The sequence below is a fragment of the Capra hircus genome, chromosome 25, assembly GCF_001704415.2.
Source record: "Capra hircus breed San Clemente chromosome 25, ASM170441v1, whole genome shotgun sequence".
Lineage (NCBI taxonomy): Eukaryota > Metazoa > Chordata > Mammalia > Artiodactyla > Bovidae > Capra > Capra hircus.
Window position 1 is genome coordinate 32,954,396 of NC_030832.1, and position 19,736 is coordinate 32,974,131.

General features: G+C 49.0%; 1 protein-coding gene across 1 annotated transcript; it reads left to right on the forward strand.

Annotated features, from left to right (window-relative positions):
* Positions 4,197–19,096, forward strand: RFC2 (replication factor C subunit 2). Its single transcript, XM_018040823.1, has 11 exons — positions 4,197–5,121; positions 8,145–8,214; positions 9,692–9,733; positions 10,048–10,154; positions 12,474–12,575; positions 13,808–13,908; positions 14,700–14,857; positions 15,109–15,174; positions 15,420–15,500; positions 17,234–17,347; positions 18,071–19,096. Exons 1-11 carry the CDS (start codon positions 5,015–5,017, stop codon positions 18,179–18,181), a joined length of 1,059 nt encoding a protein of 352 aa, XP_017896312.1. The 5' UTR covers positions 4,197–5,014; the 3' UTR covers positions 18,182–19,096.

A 19,736-nucleotide genomic window follows, 5' to 3' on the forward strand; every position in this document is an offset into this window, starting at 1 on the left:
TTTAAATTTTAAAATCTTTAATTCTTACATGCGTTCCCAAACATGAGCCCCCCTCCCACCTCCCTCCCCATAACATCTCTCTGGGTCATCCCCATGCACCAGCCCCAAGCATGCTGTATCCTGCGTCGGACGTAGACTGGCGATTCGATTCTTACATGATAGTATACATGTTAGAATGCCATTCTCCCAAATCATCCCACCCTCTCCCTCTCCCTCTGAGTCCAAAAGTCCGTTATACACATCTGTGTCTTTTTTCCTGTCTTGCATACAGGGTCGTCATTGCCATCTTTCTAAATTCCATATATATGTGTTAGTATCGGTGCTTTTTCTTAATAATTTTATTTATTTATATTTAGGACTTCCCTGATAGCTCAGTTGGTAAAGAATCTGCCTGCAATGCAGGAGACCCTGGTTTGATTTCTGGGTGGGAGAATCTGCTGGAGAAGGGATAAGCTACCCACTCCAGTACTCTTGGGTATCCCTTCTGGCTCAGCTGGCAAAGAATCCACCTGCAATGCGGGAGACCTGGGTTCGATCCCTGGGTTGGAAAGATCCCCTGGAGAAGGGAAAGGCTACCCACTCCAGTATTCTGGCCCGGAGAGTTCCATGGACTGTGTGGTCCATGGGGTTTATTTATTTATTTAGCTGTGCTGGGTCTTCATCGCTGGGTGGGCTTTTCTCTAGCTGAGGCTCCAGGGCTTCTCATTGCCTTGTTTATTGTTTGTTTCCCCTCCTAGAATGCAGTTTATTAAGAACAGATGCCCTGTCAGTCCTGGTCACCCCTTCTCCCCATTGCGTGTAGTGCTGGCCAAGAGTGGACACTCCATTTGTCCTGAAGGGATGAGCCACCGACAGAGAGAGAGGCTGATCGATCCGGGATAATCAGCAATGAGAAGCTTCTTTTGTTCTTTTGCTGCGGAGCACCAGCTCTAGGGTGCACAGGTTTCAGCAGCTGCGGCACGTGGCTCAGTAGTTGCAGCTCCCGGGCTCTAGAGCCCAGGCTCAATAGTTGTGGCGCACGGGCTTGGTTGCTCTGCGGCATGTGGGATCTTCCTGGATCAGGGATCGAACCTGTGTCTCCCGCATTGGCAGATGGATTCTTTGCCACTGAGCCACCAGGGAAGCCCCATCAGTCCTTTTCCTAACGCATCATAATCACGACTGGCTGCTGGCTGTCTGTTTCCCCTCCTACAATGTAAGCTCCAAGGTGCCCTGTTCACCCATCTGGTACTTTTAACAGTGGCTGCAGGCTCCCAGTTGATATTGTTTGACAGAAACTGAGAGTCAGGCTAAATGGCTTCCAGCTTTCAAACCCCACACCTCTAATCAGAGCACCTCCTGAGGACAAATCCTTATACTGTAGAGATGTTTAGGATATATGCTTTTTTCACTACATAATGAGCCTTTTGATACGGAACATGCTAATGTTAGGAAGACTGTGCTGATGACGGAAGGCTGCAGTGTCTGAGGGCAATTATTTCAGTGACAGTATCACCATTAGAAAGATAGCTAAAATTCATAAGGAAATCCACTGGACAGCAACAAATGAATTTTTAAAACTTCAGTGTAGGATTTCCCTGGTGGTCTAAGCGTTGAGAATCTGCCTGCCCATGCCGGGGAGGAGGGTTTGATCCCTTGTCCAGAAAGATTCCACGTGACAAAGGACAACTAAGTCCTCGAGCATCAACTCCTGAGCCCGCCTGCCCTAGAGCCCATGCTGTACAACAGGAGAAGCCACCGCCACGGGAAGCCCAAGCACCGCAGCGAGAGGGCAGCCCCCAGTCGCTGCCGCTAGAGAAAGCCCAAGGACCAGCGGAGACCCAGCACAGCCAAAAATAAATTTAAAAACAACTTCAGCGTGAACAAAGTAAAGCAGCACGTCGGTTCAAGGTTCTGGGTCAATCAAGACTAAGACTGGGTGGAAAGCAGGAGAGCCCGCCCATCCTGGGCTTGAGATGCCACCAGATTTCCAGCCCCAGATCCTGCGGTGTCACGGGGGAAGTGAGCGATACTTTAACTGTCCAAGTCAAGGTGTCACTTTAACCAAGAGTTGTTGCCTGTCCTGTTTGATAAATGGGATTGAAAGCCTCTGCCTTTAGGTAAAGGATTTTGTTTTCAGTTTTATTTCCTTTCCACATCTTTGCTCTTTTCTCTAATTGCCCTCTTGTGATAAGAGTCTGAGAGCCCTTGCCCTTTCACAAGAACCTGTGGTTTCCCCATCACTCCCTGGTCCCCACCCCCCATGTGGCTGCTGTGTGGCCCTGAAGGAGTGGCCAGAGTTTTTAAGATTTAAGCTCTGTCTGGGCCCAAGTCCAACAAATCACAGAAGGCTCAGTCTAGGAAAAAAAAAAATGTCCTGATGGTATAGTTCCCCCAAAGGTCGCCTCCTTCTGATTCTTCTGGTATTCCAGGCACATCAGTGGATTTGGGGTCCTGGGAGCACAGACAGGCCCTCTGTAGAGTGGTTTTTTTTTTTTGGAGAAGCAGGAAAGGGGAAAGACTTATGCACCATATTCTGCATTTATTGAAGACGTTTAGTTTCTAAAGGGCACATGTGGTGGAATGTGTGTGTGTGTGTGTGTGTGTATGATAGCTGACTCTAAGGAAAATATGAATATTAAACCACAGAGGAACAATCCCAAGGGAAAAAAACCACAAAGAGACATTTCAAAAAAGTTTAGATTTCAAGAAAATTTGTATTTTCTCCTGCAGAGAAATAAAGGACCTGTGAATAGTGATTCTAAAAATATACAGGATGGCTCTGGTAGTTTCAAGGGGAATGGAAGAGAGATATAGCCAACTTCAAGTATTTTTTCTGAAATCGTATAAAAGAAGGGAAGAAAAACACTGAGTTAGTTTCTGAACCTGGAGACTTGAGTAATTACCGTCATTAGAACAAACTGCTTCAGAATCTGAGTCATTTGAGGTTTTTACCCAACTGGCAATGACTTGAAAAGAATGAGGAAGTGTGTATTTTCTTCCCAGCTGTACAACACAATGGTAAATTGTGCCCACTGCCTTGAACTTGCCAGCCTGGCTGCATAACTGGAATAAGCAATTGGCAGACATCAATTCCATGCCCCTATTTGCATACAGAGGAAGAAACTAGGAATCGAGGGGCAGGTACCACGTCCTGAAGGAGCTAAATAAACACTCTGGTTGGAAAGATGAAGCACAGAATTCACACAGGAAAACTGACTAGAACAGCAGTATTGTCTTTCCCAATAAATTTCCATAATGGGCAGGGTTTCTTGAGAGGAAAGAAAACTGAAAGGATAAAAGGAGAAAACAGTTACTTGCAATAGAGATTCTGGTATGTGTTAGTCACTCAGTCGACTCTTTGCCACCCCGTAGACTGCAGCCTGCCAGGCTCCTCTGTCCATGGGATTCTCCAGGCAAGCAAGAATACTGGAGTGGGTGGTCATTTCCTTCTCCATGGGATCTTTCTGACCCAGGGATCAAACCCAGGTCTCTTACATTGCAGGCAGATGCTTTACCGTCTGAGCCACCAGGGAAGCCTTCATAGATTCTGGAGCCCATATTTATTTGAATGACCAATCAACTGCCTAGAAGATAAAGTCATCTCTCTGTAATGTATACAGATTTTAACTTATGATGAAAGAAAACAACCATGAGGCTTTAATCAGCTCTCTGAATAAAGCAACCCAGTTCCTCACAACTGACCTAAGCTGTTGTGGAAACATGGATCCTTACTGTTCATTAAAGATACTCATACTGAACACTTACAGAATCTTGTGCTAAGCAACAGGGATAGAGATAAAGAAGTTCCAATCCTTTTCTTCAATTCAGACTTTTTCTTTTTGGCCAAGTGGCGGTCTTGAGGAATCAAAGTTCCCCAGTCAGGGATTGAACCTGGGCCCTCAGCACTGAAAGCACAAAATCCTAACCAGACTGGACTGCCAGGGAATTCTCCAGTTCAGACATTAAAGCTGGATTTTTATCCTGAAACTATAATGCAATATGGTTAAGTGCAATAAAACAGAATTTTATACAAACTCTTTTGGCAACATGGTGGGTTGGCTCCACCATGTACAACCCCATGATACCGGACAAATTAATCATTCTCAAGCCTGTTTCTTGTAAAACGAGGATACTATGAGTATCCACTTTGGGACTAGTACATAATAGAGGACAGTGAATATAATGCATAATAGAGGACAGTAAACAGAGTCACTACTCGTTATTTTTATTATTTGTCATTATTATGACAATTAGGCTATGGGAGGAAAGATAGTTCAACAGGTTGAAAACCAGCCCAAAAGAATGCTCAAAGCATTTGTGAATATGCAGTACCTATTTTTCTAGAATGAAATTGAGTCACATTTTACAGAGGGACAGTTTCTTCCCGGCAAAATGAGAGTACGTCCCATGTTGTAGCATTGTGAGCATTTCCTGATAGTAAACAAGTTCCAGAGTGCAGGAGCCCACCCGATGGAAGCTGGTGTTCCGCTAGGAGAATTCTGGCCAATCGGGAAAACTGGCCAAGGGCATGTCCCAGCTCCGGCCTTCCCCCTTCCAAGGCCGCAGGACGTCAGCCCCTGTGCGTGTTCGCTGCCGGGTCCTGAGTTTGGCCGGAAGGTCCAGAGGCCCCGGCTCCTACCCGCACCAGGCAGGACGCTCCTACCCCTCCAGGCCTGCCCGGCGCGAGGCCCCATCTCAGCACAGCGATTCCCGACGCGCCGCGCGGAGAGGGCCTCCCAGACAAAGACGAAAACCAACCAACTTCCCTTCCCGGAGCGACCAGCGATCTCGAAAAGCCGCGCAGTTGGGTCTCGCCTTCCTCTTACTCAGGAGGCCGGACACCAGGTCTCCCATAGCAACTGCGGCCAATAGCAACGGGTGCCCAGCCCGGGCAGCGCCCTCTGCGCAGGCGCGGAGAGGGGGCGGTCCTACGGCTTCCGCTCGCGCCCAGCGTCCTTTGGAAATAGGGGCGGGGCCTGCGTGATGGCGTCACGGGCCGGGGTCTCCGGTGGCGGGAAAAGGCGGCGCGAGGATGGAGTCGCAGGAGAGTCGTGGTGGCACTGCCGAGTGCGGGGCCCAGGACGCTGCTCCAGGCCCCAGCAAGGCCCCCGGCAGCGCCGGCCACTACGAGCTGCCGTGGTGAGGACCCAGGCCATCCACGATGGGGCCCCTGGACGTGTGGGTGGGCGAGCGGCGGGCCGTGTGTCCCAGGGTGACGCAGGGGCGGGAGTTCATTCACCTGAGCAGCGCAGGAGGTCCCGGGATGGTGTCCAGTGGGTTATTATTTGAAGGCGGCAAGAGATGTGGGTCGCTGAGCCCATCTGGGGTGTAGAGTGGCCAGTCTGGACTCTGGAAGCGATGTTTTGATCACCACAGTGCTCACCGATAACAGCTACCCCTTGCCACCACCCACTCTTGCACAGGCGCTCTACCAGCTGTGACTCTGATGTTCGCTGAGCGGAAAGTGTCGGACGCAGGTTCGGAATCAGGGATAGTGTTGCAGAAGGCACCGGCCTGTTCTCCGTGGCTTGCTCACTTTAAATAGCAGCATCTTGGGGAGTTGGGAGGAAATGGTGACGTGGGGAGTCACCCGCCACTGGCGCAGGTGTGGGGCAGGCTCTCTGCTGGTGTCCCGCTCCCTGTGCGCACCTCTCACAACTCTCTCCACTGGGAGTGGTAATGGTTTCCTCCCTACCGCGCCCCCGTCCCTCCAGCTCACCCCATTTCTGAGTGAGAACAGATATCTAAATGAAGGACAGTATAACTTATTGGAATATATACGCTGCGCCGTGCAGTCCCCCAGCCAATGGGGATGATGCTAGTCCAAACTGAGATGGATTGTAAGTGTACAGTATACACTGGATTTCAAGGACTTCTTTTTTTTTTAAATCTCATTAGTAATTTTGATTACATGTTGAAAATGATAATACTTTGAATATATTAGGTTCTCTATGTTAGTAAAATTAAGCTCATCCAATTTTAGCTTTTTAAATGTGGCTACGAGAAAGTGTAAAATGACATATGTGGTTTGCCTTGTAAATTTCAGGCATAATCCTATTTTAGATGCTTAAAGATACTTCCGGAGAAGGCACTGGCAACCCACTCCTGTACTCTTGCCTGGAAAATCCCATGGACAGAGGAGCCTGGTAGGCTGCGGTCCATGGGGTCGCTAAGAGTCGGACACGACTGAGCGACTTCACTTTCCCTTTTCACTTTCATGCATTGGAGGAGGAAATGGCAACCCACTCCAGTGTTCTTGCCTGGAGAATCCCAGGGACGGGGGAGCCTGGTGGGCTGCCGTCTGTGGGGTCGCACAGTCGGACACGACTGAAGCGACTTAGCAGCAGCAGCAGCAAAGATACTTCAGTGTGCAAAGCAACCTGGTTGCCACAGAGCTCACATTTGATAGAGAAAGACAACAAAGTGAAAAATCGACAAGTAGACATATAGTATATTTAATACTGGGAAAGATTGAGGGCAAGAGAAGGAGGTGACTGGATGTGATGGTTGGATGGTATCACCCACTCAATGGACATGAGTTTGAGCAAATTCAGGGAGACAGGGAAGGACAGGGAAGCCTGGGATGCTGCAGCGCTTGGGGTTGCAGAGTCAGATGTGGCTCAGACTGAACAACAGTATCTGATGGTGACAGGCTCTGGATGGCCTGTGATGAGATGATATTTGAGTAAAGACCTGAATTCAGGGAGTAAGCCATTTGGCCGTGCAGAGAGAGAGCTTTCAGGCAGGGGAACCAGCTGATAAGTCCCTTGAGGAGGAGTATGTTTGCCTTGTTCAAAGTCTAGCTCAAATTTCAGCTCCAAACATCCCCAGGTGACAATTGTTCCTTCTCTCGGCTTCTGCAGCCTGTGGTTTATATAAGCAGCTTAGCTGTGTCGTAGAATTTACTAAGCTCTATCTCCCCTCACAAGCTTCCCTGGTGGCTCAGAGGTTAAAGCATCTGCCTCCAATGGGGGAGACCTGGGTTCGATCCCTGGGTCGGGAAGATTCCCTGGAGAAGGAAGTGGCAACCCACTCCAGTATTCTTGCCTGGAGAATCTCATGGACAGAGGAGCCACAACTGAGCGACTTCACTTTCACTTTCATCTCCCCTCTAGTGGGAAAGCCCTTGATGACAAGAACCATGTCTTGTTCATCTCTGCACCTTCTACTTTTCTCCTCCTGAGAGTTCTAACTCCTGCCACGGCACTTGGTACCTGGAGGGGGGCTGTATGTGAAGAATAAATGAGTAGGACCAGGCATGCTCTCATCTGCTGACCTTGAAGGAGAGGTGTCCCTTTATTTTCTGCAGTATATGGCAAACAAGCTTCTGCTGCTTTTGGGGCAAGACCAGTACCTGGAGTGGGTACCAGCTCAGAGTAAATCAGAGAGTATAGTAAAGGGCAGAGGAAATCCTGATGGTCAAATCCCAGCAAGTCTACTTCCATTTCTGTTCTCAGAGCTGAAGAATATCATTTTTCTCTCATCACATAGCTTGTTAATTGAAAGAGAGAAGTATTAGGAATTCCCTGGCAGTTTAGCAGTGAAGACTCTTGAGCTTCCAGTGCAGGGGACGAGAGTTTGATCCCTGATCGGGGAACTAAGATCCCACAAGCCACGTGGTACAGCCAAAAAAAACTTAATTTTTTAAGAAAGAGAATGTTGTCCTAAGGCCACCAGCCTGTCCAGCCCACAGCCTGAAAGGATGACAGGATAGGCCTGTGGTCTCTGTCTAGCCAGCCCTGCCGGGCCCCTGGCATGAGTCTGCAGACACTGGCAGGTGAGGGGTGAGACGGGGGCTTGGCTGCTTCGGTGTCTGTCAGAGCAAATGAGGTCAGTGCCATGTGCACTGGACTTCTGTTGTGACAGGAAGGCTGTGATGCCACAGTGTCACGTCGCTCCAGATGGCCAGCTCTGGCCCTCCTCCAGCATCAACAGGTATTTCTCTGCTGTGGCGGGTTTGAAGCCTTTGGTACACGATTCACATGCCCTTAACTTTTCAAACAGCACTCGAACACCTCTTTAAAACCTGCAACCATTTGCTATATATTTACTGAAAGTATATCGTCTTCTGACAAAGCTCCCAGCATCGCCCTTTTGTGCTTTCTTTTGGGGTAGTGTGAAGATAGCCTTGTCAACATCTTTCTGCATTTTCTTAAAAACAGGGTTGAAAAATACAGACCAGTAAAGTTGAATGAAATTGTCGGGAATGAAGACACCGTGAGCAGGCTGGAGGTGAGTGAGTTTTTAAGGTGACTGATTTTTATTTGTACTTTTTGGCCATGCCATGCAGCTTGTGAGATTTCAGTTCCCCAACCAGGGATGGAACTCCTAACCCCTGCATTGGAAGCGTGGAGTCTTCACCAAGGAAGTCCCTGAAAGATGATCTTAAACATCTCATTATTGTGGCTTTGATAAGCTCAAGGCATTTGGAGGAAGACAGGCATGAATCTAGAAGAATTAAGGGAATAGGAGATACTCAGTTTGGAGAGAAACCTAGAAGCTGGAGTGTGACTTCAAATGTTTGAAGGGCTGGCTTGTTAGAGAGGACTTACCAGATTGTTTTGTATTCTTCAGAAGCATCAGTGGCAAACTTTCTGTAAAGGCCAGTGAATAGGTATTTTAAACTTTGAAACCATAGAAAGTCTTTGTCAAATATTCTGTGTGTTTTTTTTTTTTTTTTTTAAGCTTTTTAAAAACTGTTTTGTTTCTTTCCTTTTGGCTGCGCTGGGCCTTTTCTCTAGTTGCGGCGAGCGGGGGCTACTCTCTTGTGGGGTGGGCTCTCTAGGGCACTCGGGCTTCAGCAGTTGTGGCTCACCGGGTTAGTTGCCCCGTGGCATGTGGGATCTTCCCAGAGCAGGGATTGAACCCATGTCCGCTATATTGGAAGCCAGATTCTTAACCACTGGACCACCAGGGAGGTCCAAATATTCTTTTATTTTTTAAACAAGAATGTGAAAACCATTCTTAGCTAGGGGGCTTATAAAAATAGGCCTCAGATTGGGTTATCCCCACTCCCCCGCACTGCCCCACCACCTTCCCTTCCACCATAGCTTGGCCAGCCCTGCTTGAAGGAACTAATTAACAAGGCAACAGGCTTCAGGGTGACATGAGCAGAGGACAAGCAGAAATGTTCAGCCGTAGAGCAAGCTTTGAATTTCCAGCCTGAGAGGTCTTTAGGCAGAGTCTAGAAGCCCAGCCATTTGAGATATGACAGAGGGGGGTCTCCGCTGTCACTGGGGCTTAGACGTCAGTGGCTACCAATGTATTTATTTATTTTACAGACTTATTTATCTGCAGATATTTGAGTATCTTCTCTGGGCCAGATGCGATGTGGTTTTGGGAACTGTTGATATCCTAGTGAGCAGAATAGAACTGATCCCGAGTCTGTATGAGACTCACAGTCTCACCAGGGCAGTGTTAACAGCAACAGGCCATTGATCAACACTCCTCTAGGGGAAGTCCAGGGGCTGTGGGCGCATATGGGAGGAGTTCTGGAAAGGGTTAACCTGACTACAGTGCCTTAAGCCCCAAGTGGAAAAAGTGACCAAAGCTAAGTGATTGGGAGTCAGACCTGGCGGGACAGGGGGTGGAGAGAGGAGAGGAGGCTGGAACGGCATGTGAAGAGACCCTGAGGCGAGAGAGCTTGTGTGGCTGGGGGGCCGGTCAAGTTGGCAGGTGAGCCAGTTTTCACAAGCGTTTCTTCCCTCAGGTCTTTGCAAGGGAAGGGAACGTGCCCAACATCATTATCGCTGTGAGTACCGGGTCCTGGCCCTGTGCGACATCCTGGAGTCTGGGTTTCGCCCCCATCTTAGGTACATTCTTGTGCACAGAGCTTCCTCCTCAAGGAGACTCATGATCACAGAGCCCAGACCACTCCCCCAGACCATGGGAGACAGTTCCCTCCCAACCTGCGGGCTGGTTGCTGTGGAGATTGGCTGTGTGCTGCGGATGGGGTCAGGACAGTTCTAGGCGGGGGTGAGCGGGTACAGTGGTGAGCAGTACAGAGGGAGTTCCGGTTCCCTCATTCTGTTGGCTCGAAGCACTTACCGGAGACCTCATTCCTAGGGCCCCCCGGGAACCGGCAAGACCACCAGCATCCTGTGTTTGGCACGAGCCCTGCTGGGCCCAGCCCTCAAGGATGCGGTTTTGGAGCTCAATGCCTCAAATGACAGGTACGCCTTAGAAGTTAGGCCTGAAGGGTAGCGCATGTTGTACATTTTGGGTTGTCATAGAAACAGCTACTTTTGAGATCTCTGTAGCACGTAGAGCTTGTTTCACCAGCTTTGTTCTTTCCTTTAATCTTTCCAACAAAAGAGAACTGGGATTGCTGGCTTGGTGATGTGGCATCATAGGCACTTGACTTACTGCTTTAGTTTTTTTTTTTTAAGGGAGAGTTTAAAAATTGCTTTTAATTGTGCTAAAATACACATGAAACTTGCCATCTTAAAAAAAAATTAACCATCTTAACCATTTAAAAAAATATATATTTATTTATTTGGCTGTGCTGGGTCTTCGTGGAGGCACGCAGGGTACTTGAGTTGCAGTATGAGGGATCTAGTTCCCGTTGTTCAGTCGCTCAGTCATGTCTGACTCTTCGCAACTCAGTGGATTGCAGCACGCCTGTCTTTTACCATCTCCTGGAGCTTGCTCAAACTCATGTCCGTTGAGTCAGTGATGCCATCCAGCCATCTCAACCTCTGTCGTCCCTTTCTCCTCCCGACTTCACAGTCTTCAGTAGTTCCCTGACCAGGGATCAAACCCAGGCCCTCTGCATTGGGAGCTTGGGTCTTAGCCACCAGACCACCAGGGACGTCTCCCCAGTTTCCTTTTTAGTACGGGATAGTTGAGGATTATGAAATGAGGACCTGTTGAATAAAATGTCTGCAAAGCCTGCCTTTGGCTATTCCCTTGAGGATGTGGCTCTTCATGCTGCAGTGTTTTCCGGGTTTGGGTGATGTGTGTAGACCGGAAACAGGCTCTAAGTGCAGCTAACTGCTCACCCGCCATCAGGAGCACACCTGCAGCTGCGCCTTTTTGTAAATGCCAATTCCAGGTAGCAGATAAGAATTGACTCAAGCTTACCATTACCTCCTTTTCTTCTCACCCATGTATCATCAGACTCACTAGTTTTGAAAACTTTGGTGGCTCTTAATTTTGTTGAAGAAAGGATAGCCCATAATTGCAAATAAATGTAATTTTAGATTTAATAGAGTGATGAGTACCATGGTATCTTTTTTTTGTTCCTTTATCATCTATTTCCTTCCAAGTCACCTTGTCAAACACACCTGCCTTCAGCTTTTGATCACTTACAGACTGTATGTAAACGTGGGTGTTCAAACCTCATCAAAGATGAATGAATACTGTCAAATGTTCTTTTAGCAAAATGGGATGGTCTGTGTTCTTGTTATCAGACATTGGGGAGCTAAGTCCTTCCTGTTAAGTGACTAACTGGATGAAAATATGCTCAGGTTTTGTCCTTAGAAATATGTCACTCCTCGATTCTTTTTTTTAAATTAATTAATTTATTTGGATGCACCGAGTCTCAGTTGTGGCACACGAAATCTTTAGTTCCGGCACGTAGGATCCAGTTCCCCGACCAGGGACTGAACCCAGGGCCCCTGCACTGGCGGCCCGGCATCTTAGCCACTGGACCACCAGGGAAGTCGCACTCCTTGATTCGTAAGGTTGAGAAAATTCATGGAGGATTTTGGCATCCAAGGACTCTTAAACCCTGAAATTTTGTCTGTGTGATCAATTTCACTGTCATCATCAGAGTCTAGAATCCTGTCTCCCTGCTTCATATTCTGACTTGTCTAATAAGGACAAAACATCTTCCTCTGCCACTTCCCTGTGACATTATAGGTAGAAAATGAAAAATTTTGAATTTTCCACTGTGGTCAGTGAGAGCTTTCAGGTGGTGTATCTAAACTACTTTTGTATCTTCTAGAAAGATAATGTAGAACCTCACAAAACAATAAGAAATGAGGGATGGGGCAGTAGTTAGTAACAGTTTTTCCCCTTAATATTGCAATATTCTAAGCAATTCCATCATCATTTCATTTTCTTATTATTTTAGTCTTTTGTAGCATAGTTGGGAATTATTGATGAGTAATGATGAAACAGTTACTGTGATGATGAAATAGCAAATGTTTCCAGGTACAGTATGGGAGGTGTAAGACTATGGAGACCCCCAAAATATATCTTAGATTGTAAAAGGGTCCAGTGCGCCCATATGATAATTGCAAGATAAAATGAGTTTCATTCCATCTTTCAAAAGGAAGTAAATTTTTTTCCCCTTTGTTGTTCTGAAAACCTCCAAGAAGGAATAAGAGTAATGAAGTGTCAATCCTTATAAATAATGAGAGTTGCCCCCAAGAAAGAGACTTAAAAACTAAAATTCGGTCCATGGTGGTGTCCTGAGGGTTGAAAGTCCCCCATGAAGGTAACTGAATTGGTCTCAGTGACAATAACCTTGTGGCTCATCATTCCAGGGGCATCGATGTTGTGAGGAACAAAATCAAAATGTTTGCCCAGCAGAAAGTCACCCTGCCCAAAGGACGGCACAAGATCATCATCCTGGATGAAGCAGACAGGTAGGGGGCCTCGCCGAGAGCCCGTCACCTTGATCCCCAGGTCTCCTGCCTGGATTTGCTAACTTAGGAGGGAAAAGCCTTTGTGCTTCTGTGGTAGATTTGCTCATCACATCTTGAAACGCGATTCCATAGGGGCCTGAGCCTTAAACCTGATCTTAATTAAGTAACTTACAAACATCCATCTAAGACAGTTAGTTCACTGTTTGTTCCAGCATCACTGACATGTGTAATTTAAATGATTTTTTTTTTAATCGTGGTGGAATACACCTACCATAAAAGTTACCATTTTCAGTCGCTTTAAAATATACCATTAGTGACACTGAGTGGGCTTCCCTGATAGATCAGTTGGTAAAGAATCCATTTGCAGTGCAGCATACCCTGGTTCGATTCCTGGGTTGGGAAGATCGCCTGGAGAAGGGATAGGCTACCCACCCCAGTATTCTGGCCTGGAGAATTTCATGGACTGTGTAGTCCACGGGGTCGCAAAGAGGCTACGCGACTTTCACTTTCAGTGACAATGAGCATTGAGGACACTCACAGTGTTGTGCACTCGTTACAGTATAAACGAAAGACTGTTAAGTGACATTTAGAAAAATAACAGTTCATGTTCTTTGAAGAAATTTTAGAAGATATGAGCACAATCTTGTTTTATTTCATCTACAGCTTTTCTACACTGTGATTTTTACATAATTGGGATAATAATAGTATAATTTTTATATCCTGGATTTTTCTTATAAAAGTAGAGTTCCATGTTGTTATAATCTTGTCGTCAGCATAGTTTTTAATTGCTGTTTTCTGTTCCATCCTGGGGCTGCATCTTAGCCATTTTCGTAACATCAGCCATTTTATTTTACTGTAAATTTTTATAGCAGTAACATTTATCCAGCACGTATATGCCTGCGTTTGCATCTTGCCAGGTTCTCTGCTGCACACTCTGTGTGTTATTGTCTTATTTGTCGTACCAACACTCTGACGTGGGCAGTAGCATTGTCTTCTTACCGGCGATGACACTGAGGCTCAGATAATTAGCCCCAAGTCCCCACACGAGCGGATGCAGGAGCTTTGGGGCGGTCCCAGGCAGCCTGTGCCGTCCGTGTACAACCTGCGGGCGTGAGACCCACACGGGATCCCGGAGGGAGACTCGGCATGCTTAGTCAGGAGAGCTGGCTTCCCAGGGTCCCTTGGAGGGGACCTGGGTCTCAGCTGCAGGCCGCCCCTTGTGTTCTTCTCAGCATGACTGACGGAGCCCAGCAAGCCTTGAGGAGGACCATGGAGATCTACTCCAAGACGACCCGCTTTGCTCTCGCTTGTAACGCTTCAGATAAAATCATAGGTGAGGGGCAGCTCTGCGTGGCTCGGGGTCCTTGTGGCGCTCACGTGGGCTCTTTAGCAGCAGAAGAGAAGGCATGGCACCAGATGGGGAGGTTTGGAGAGTGGAGACGGGTGAGGCTTGTGGAAGATTTTACGTACAAGGGTCAGAGGTGGACTGTGCTGTGACCTCAGGGGGTGGCCAAAGGGTTTGCCTGGGCAGGCAGAACATTTTGAGGAAAGCCAGTGGGGCAGCAGAACTGGATCGATCAGAGAGAGAAACCCACCCAGGGCTTTGCAATCATGGAGTCGCCGTTGTCACAGTCTGAACTCGCGTTCAGGGACAGCTCCCAGAATTCCGCATTCGTTCACCTGGTGGGTTTCACATGCGTCGAGTCTTCTAGGGAAGCTTAAAGAAGCCAGGCAGGTGCCCCGTTCTCACCCCCGCCTGGCTGGGTGGTGGCCTGCCCAGAAGGGCCCCAACACAGAGTGTACACGGTGGTTCCGGAGCCCAGCTGGGCCGGCAGTGACCCTCCTGTGGGCTGTGGCGCATGCGTGTCTCTATCCTCGAAGATCTTTTCCGCTTCTGGGGAAGGTCAGCCAAGGTCAGCCCAGTGCAGGCTGGGGCCTCTATTGGTTGATGATTAAAGTCGAGCCCTGATTGCTGAGTTCCCCTTAAGCACCTGCTGGGTGGCGGGGGAGTGCTGCCCGCAGAGCTGGGCCACGGGCATCGTGCGGTTGCTTTCCAGTAACTAAAGGACCGACAGTCCCACTGTGCGTTGCCCCAGAGCCTGACTCTCTTCCCGCCTGGTCCAGAGCCCATTCAGTCCCGGTGTGCCGTCCTCCGCTACACGAAGCTGACCGACGCGCAGATTCTTGCCAGGCTCCTGAGCGTCATTGAGAAGGAGAAGGTCCAGTACACGGACGACGGCCTGGAAGCCATCATCTTCACCGCCCAGGGCGACATGAGGCAGGTGCGTGTGGCTGCCGCCCCGGCTTCCCAGGCTGGCCACACCCCTCGCTTTGCAGGAAGAGGGAGGTGACTGCTGCACGGGGGATGACATCACCAGACCAGGGGACGTTGACGGGACACACTGGTGGTGGGGTTGCCTCGGGCCGCGGGGGAGCAGGCCTGCAAGGAGCGGGTTAGACGCAGACTCCCAAGAGGAGAGGGGGCGGGCAGAGACGGAATAATCTCCCTGGCCGTGTTTCTGCTCCTCGGCAGGCCTTGAACAACTTGCAGTCTACTTACTCGGGATTTGGCTTCATCAACAGTGAGAATGTGTTCAAGGTAAGAGCCGGTGTGGCCGTCACAGTCGACAGGGCGGCATTTACCCGTCGGGGCCGGTGGAACTGCCCAGCTTTCACTTGGGTCGTGAGAGAGACAGTCCCAAACGTGGTTCTGCTTGCTGGAGACAGCGCAGACAGCAAGTGAAGACCTGGGTTACCTAGGGTGCCCAGACATGGCTCTACCGGGGCTCCCCCTTGGACGGGCCCTGTCCACCCCTGATGGGCCTTGCTTTCTGGTTTGGGCAGGTCTGTGACGAGCCCCACCCCTTGCTGGTAAAGGAGATGATCCAGCATTGTGTGAGCGCCGACATCGACGAGGCCTACAAGGTGGGTCTCCTCGCCCTTTCCTGACTCGGGGGAAACCTCTGGCTCCTTGAGAAGGGCAGAGGGGGTGCTCCCTGGGCTGGGCACTTTACTCCATCTCATTCTTAACGGATGCTAGGAGCTGAGTATCCTCTAACTGATCCTAACTGATGCTAAGAGTTGGGTACCCTCTACAGGTGAGAAAACTGGCTCAGAAGCTAGACTCCTTACTGTCAGTCACATAGCTTAAAAGTAATCCACCTGGAATTCAGCATCATGCCTTTCTGCTCTGATTAGATTTTCTATGAGAGGAATTTGTCCACCAAGGACGTGAGGAAAGAACAGTCCAACTCCTTGCCTATTTTTTTTTAAAATATTTATTTATTTGGCTGCATTGTATCTTAGTTGTGACACGCAGGCTTAGTTGCTCCGAGGTATGTGGGATCTTAGTTCCCTGACCAAGGGTCGAGCCCGCCTCCCCTGCATTGCAAGGCGGACTGTTACCACTGAACCACCAGGGAAGTCCCCAACTCCTTTGTAGAGAAGCCATCTTTCTCTCAGTGGGGGGAGCTGTGCCTCTCTGTCTTCGGAAGAGCCTGGGGATGGACATCCAGGGACCCAGAGCCTGGTCCTGGGAGCTGATTCCAGAGGGCATCGTTGAGGTTCGGGTGGCCCTCAAATCCACATGGGGTCGTGGTGTGATCTGAGGCCACTGGTCTGATGGCAGCTGGTTTCCTTCTTCCTACTGCCACCAAACCAAGCTAGAAATTGACTGGACTTAGGACAGGGCTAGACCTCAGTGGTCAGAAATTTACCTGCCATTGCAGGAGACTTGGGCTCTATCCCTGGGACTGGAAGATCCCCTGGAGGAGGAAGTGGCAACCCACTCCAGCATTCTTGCCTAGAGAATCCCCACGGACAGAGGGGCCTGGCGGGCTACGGTCCATGTGGTCACAAAGAGTTGGACACACACACGCAGACCTCTCGTGAAACTAGAGCACAAGGCCGGGAGACTGAGGCAGACTCCCAGGCACTGAAGGGAGCCGTCAGATTTATGGACGCAGAGCTTCCCCAACCCTTGAATGCACCCAGGGAGCCAAGGCAACTGATTCCACCCTGCAGCTGGGTGGGATGGGGTTGGGGTTGGAACTGGGGCCTGGGGTTGAGAAGGCAGGAGGCTGTGACCTCTGTCGTCATCTCTGCCCTGGTCAGGGTTTGTTCAGGCCTAATTGTGCCGTGAGTGTGTGTCACGCGTGACAGCTCAGCACAGCTCAGTCACTCCAGGGTGCTTCCTGGGATGATTAATAAGGTGTTTTAAGAGCCTTGGAGGGAGGGGACGTATGTATACTTACGGCTGATTCTCACTGTTGTATGGCAGAAACCAACAGAACATGGTAAAGCAATTGTCCTGCAATTTAAAAAATGGTAAACACAAGGAAAGAGAAAAGTAAGAGCCTTGGATTAAGACGTTACAGGGCACAGTGGTGGACTCGTCTTTCAGTATGGTTTAGAGCATTTGCAGGGCTCTTGTCTGCCCGCTGGGAACCTGGATCACCCCCACCCTCCAGGACCTAAAGGGCATGGCCCTTGAGCCGGGTTGCCCCGTGGGGCCGATGCTCAGAAGCGCCTGTGCTGTCTCAGATGGTCTGCCCACGCCCAGCTGTGTGACAGGCGGACCCTGATTCGGGTTTAGCTGCCCCCGCCCGTACCCTCGTCGTCCGCAGTTGCACGGCCTCCGTGTCTTTTCTTTTGTCCAGATCCTTGCTCACCTGTGGCATCTTGGCTATTCCCCAGAAGACATCATCAGCAACATTTTTCGAGTGTGTAAAACCTTCCAGATGGCAGAATACTTGAAACTGGAGTTTATCAAGGTCAGTGAGAGTAGAGCAGTGCCTCTCTCCCTGAGAATGTGGGCCACGCTGAGGTTTTGTTTCACTCACAGGCCAGGCGCCTGGAAGATGCTCAGTCAATGGCAGGTCGTCCTGGGGGCTGGGGGCTTGTTTACGCCAGTCCTGCCAGGCAGTGACCTGATGTTCCTTGGGATGGCTGTGTTCATGAGAGAGGTATTTATTTACTTGTCATGTAAATGAGATTAATTGAGATGTAATTTAAATAAGAGTAAAATTCAACCTCTTGGGTGCATTCTGTTGACAAATGCAATCTGGCTTTTTTTTTTTTTTTCATTTTCTTAGTAGTACCCATCAAAGACCTTCCCAGGTGACTAGTAGTAAAGAATCTGTCTGTCCATGCAGGAGACACAGATTTGATCCCTGGGTAGGGAAGATCTCCTGGAGGAGTAAATGGCAACCCATTCCAGTACTCTTGCCTAGATAATCCCATGGACAGAAGAGCCTGGCGGGCCACAGTCCGTAAAGTTGCAAAGAGTCAGATATGACTGAGCGCGCTTGCACCCATTAAAGAACTATCAGTATTTTTAGGAAACAAGGTGGACTTCTCAGAGCTCATTTTCCAGCTGGAGTTTGAGTTCCCTGCATCGATTTTGAGCAAACCTTTGGTTCAGATGTTCAGGTTTTAAAAATTAAAACTCTTCCCTCACTTATTAACCAGATTTAAGTTGGATTTTTTCCCCCCAGGAAATTGGATACACGCATATGAAAATAGCGGAAGGTGTGAACTCCCTTCTGCAGATGGCAGGGCTCCTGGCCAGGCTGTGTCAGAAGACAGTGGCCCCAGTGGCCAGTTAGAGCAGGAGCCTCTCTTGCTGGGTGACGAGAGTCCTTATTGCTGAGAGTCACGGCCTTCGCTTTGGGAAAAGTGATGCCCTGGACCAACCCTGGAGCGCATCTTCCTGGTCTTCACCTTGCTTCCAGCACATCTCCCCTGCTCGTGGAGTGTTCAGACTCAGCCTCAGACTCACGATGGGGTGAGAGGGTGGGAGGAGACCCTCCAGGACATGGCCCCCCGTCTGTGCTTGTGTTGGCATTTTACTAATAAAACTTTACAGTTTTGTGGCAGAAAGGTGGCAGTGCCAGGCCACAAGGAAAAGCAGCCTCCTATCTCCCATGTATACCCCTAGCGTCCTGCAGGTAGAGAGGTGGTTTTCATAATAGATTGGACAGGCTAATCTCAGTTTTTCTGGAAGCCATAAGGACAATCCCACAGGGTGAGGCAGGGTTTGCTGTAATTTACCAGCCTGTCAGAACAGCCCGGGGCCCTGAGCCCTTCAGAAAGGGCTTGGCAAGAACCACCGAGGAGGGCATCTCTGGCGGTCCAGTGGTGGAGACTTTGGACTTAACACTGCAAGGGGCACAGATTTGATTCCTGATCGGGGAACTAAGATCTAGCATGCTTTGAGGGGCAGCCAGAAAATTAAAAAACAATAAATAAATAAATTGGGGGAAAAAAAAAAAGTCACCTAGGAGAATAGTGCAGATAGACCCGGAGGAACCTCCCTCCAGGTCACCTTTTCTGTGTAGCCGGGTGTATCTGTTCCTTGAGAATTTCCCAGTGAATTTTGTAGAATTGCTTTTTTGTTTGTTTGTTGGCAAAATGCTGGGTTTTTTCCCCATGTTTAAAAATTATGGAAAATAATTATTTTAGATAATATAGAGAATGATATGGTGAACTTTCACATAACTCATCTTAACAATTTACCAACACGTTCCCGTCTTGTTCTTTCTGTATTCCCGCCCAGCAACCCTACCACCCCACTCCCAGATTGTTCGGAAGCAAATCGCCAGGTGGGGTTAGAAATGCGTCAAGACCACGTTGCTGCTGAATGGTCACAGGAAAGTCTCCAAAGTCACTGGCTCTTTGGGTTAGGGTTTTGATTAAGAGGGGGAAAAAAAAGTTAAGGTCCTCAAAAACTGCAAGCAGAAATTTTACAAAATACTTCAGCGCATCTTCTCAGTTTTATTTATTATGAATTTTTTGGCCACACCGCGTGGCTTGTAGGATCTTAGTTCCCTGACCAAGGGTTGAACCCAGGCCCCTGCAGTGAAAACGCTGAGCATGAGAGAGCTGCCTGCCTCCTCAGTCTTACTTTTTGTCTGGAGCCCTGGGATCCTTGGGAAACAAAGGGATGCCTGGGCCCATTTTTTTGTAACACCCCAGCTTCCCACACTCAATGATGTGGCAGGACCCTTCCCGCTGGAGCCTCACCACAGCCCCGCCACACCTGTGCTCAGGCCTAAGCTGTCCTCCCTGCAGGTGAGGCTGGGCTGCAGGGCGTGAAGGGACGGGCGGCCAACAGCTATGTCCTAGATGTTTTTTTCCTCTAATTTCCAAACTTGCAGCATT

What these genes read in the sequence shown, in the direction of transcription:
- RFC2 (XM_018040823.1), top strand. Translation starts at nt 5,015, where the DNA reads ATGGAGTCGCAGGAGAGTCGTGGTGGCACTGCCGAGTGCGGGGCCCAG. An exon ending in ACACCGTGAGCAGGCTGGAG is followed by an intron (nt 8,215 to 9,691) that starts GTGAGTGAGTTT and finishes TTCTTCCCTCAG; the next exon opens with GTCTTTGCAAGGGAAGGGAA. An exon ending in ACATCGACGAGGCCTACAAG is followed by an intron (nt 15,501 to 17,233) that starts GTGGGTCTCCTC and finishes TCTTTTGTCCAG; the next exon opens with ATCCTTGCTCACCTGTGGCA.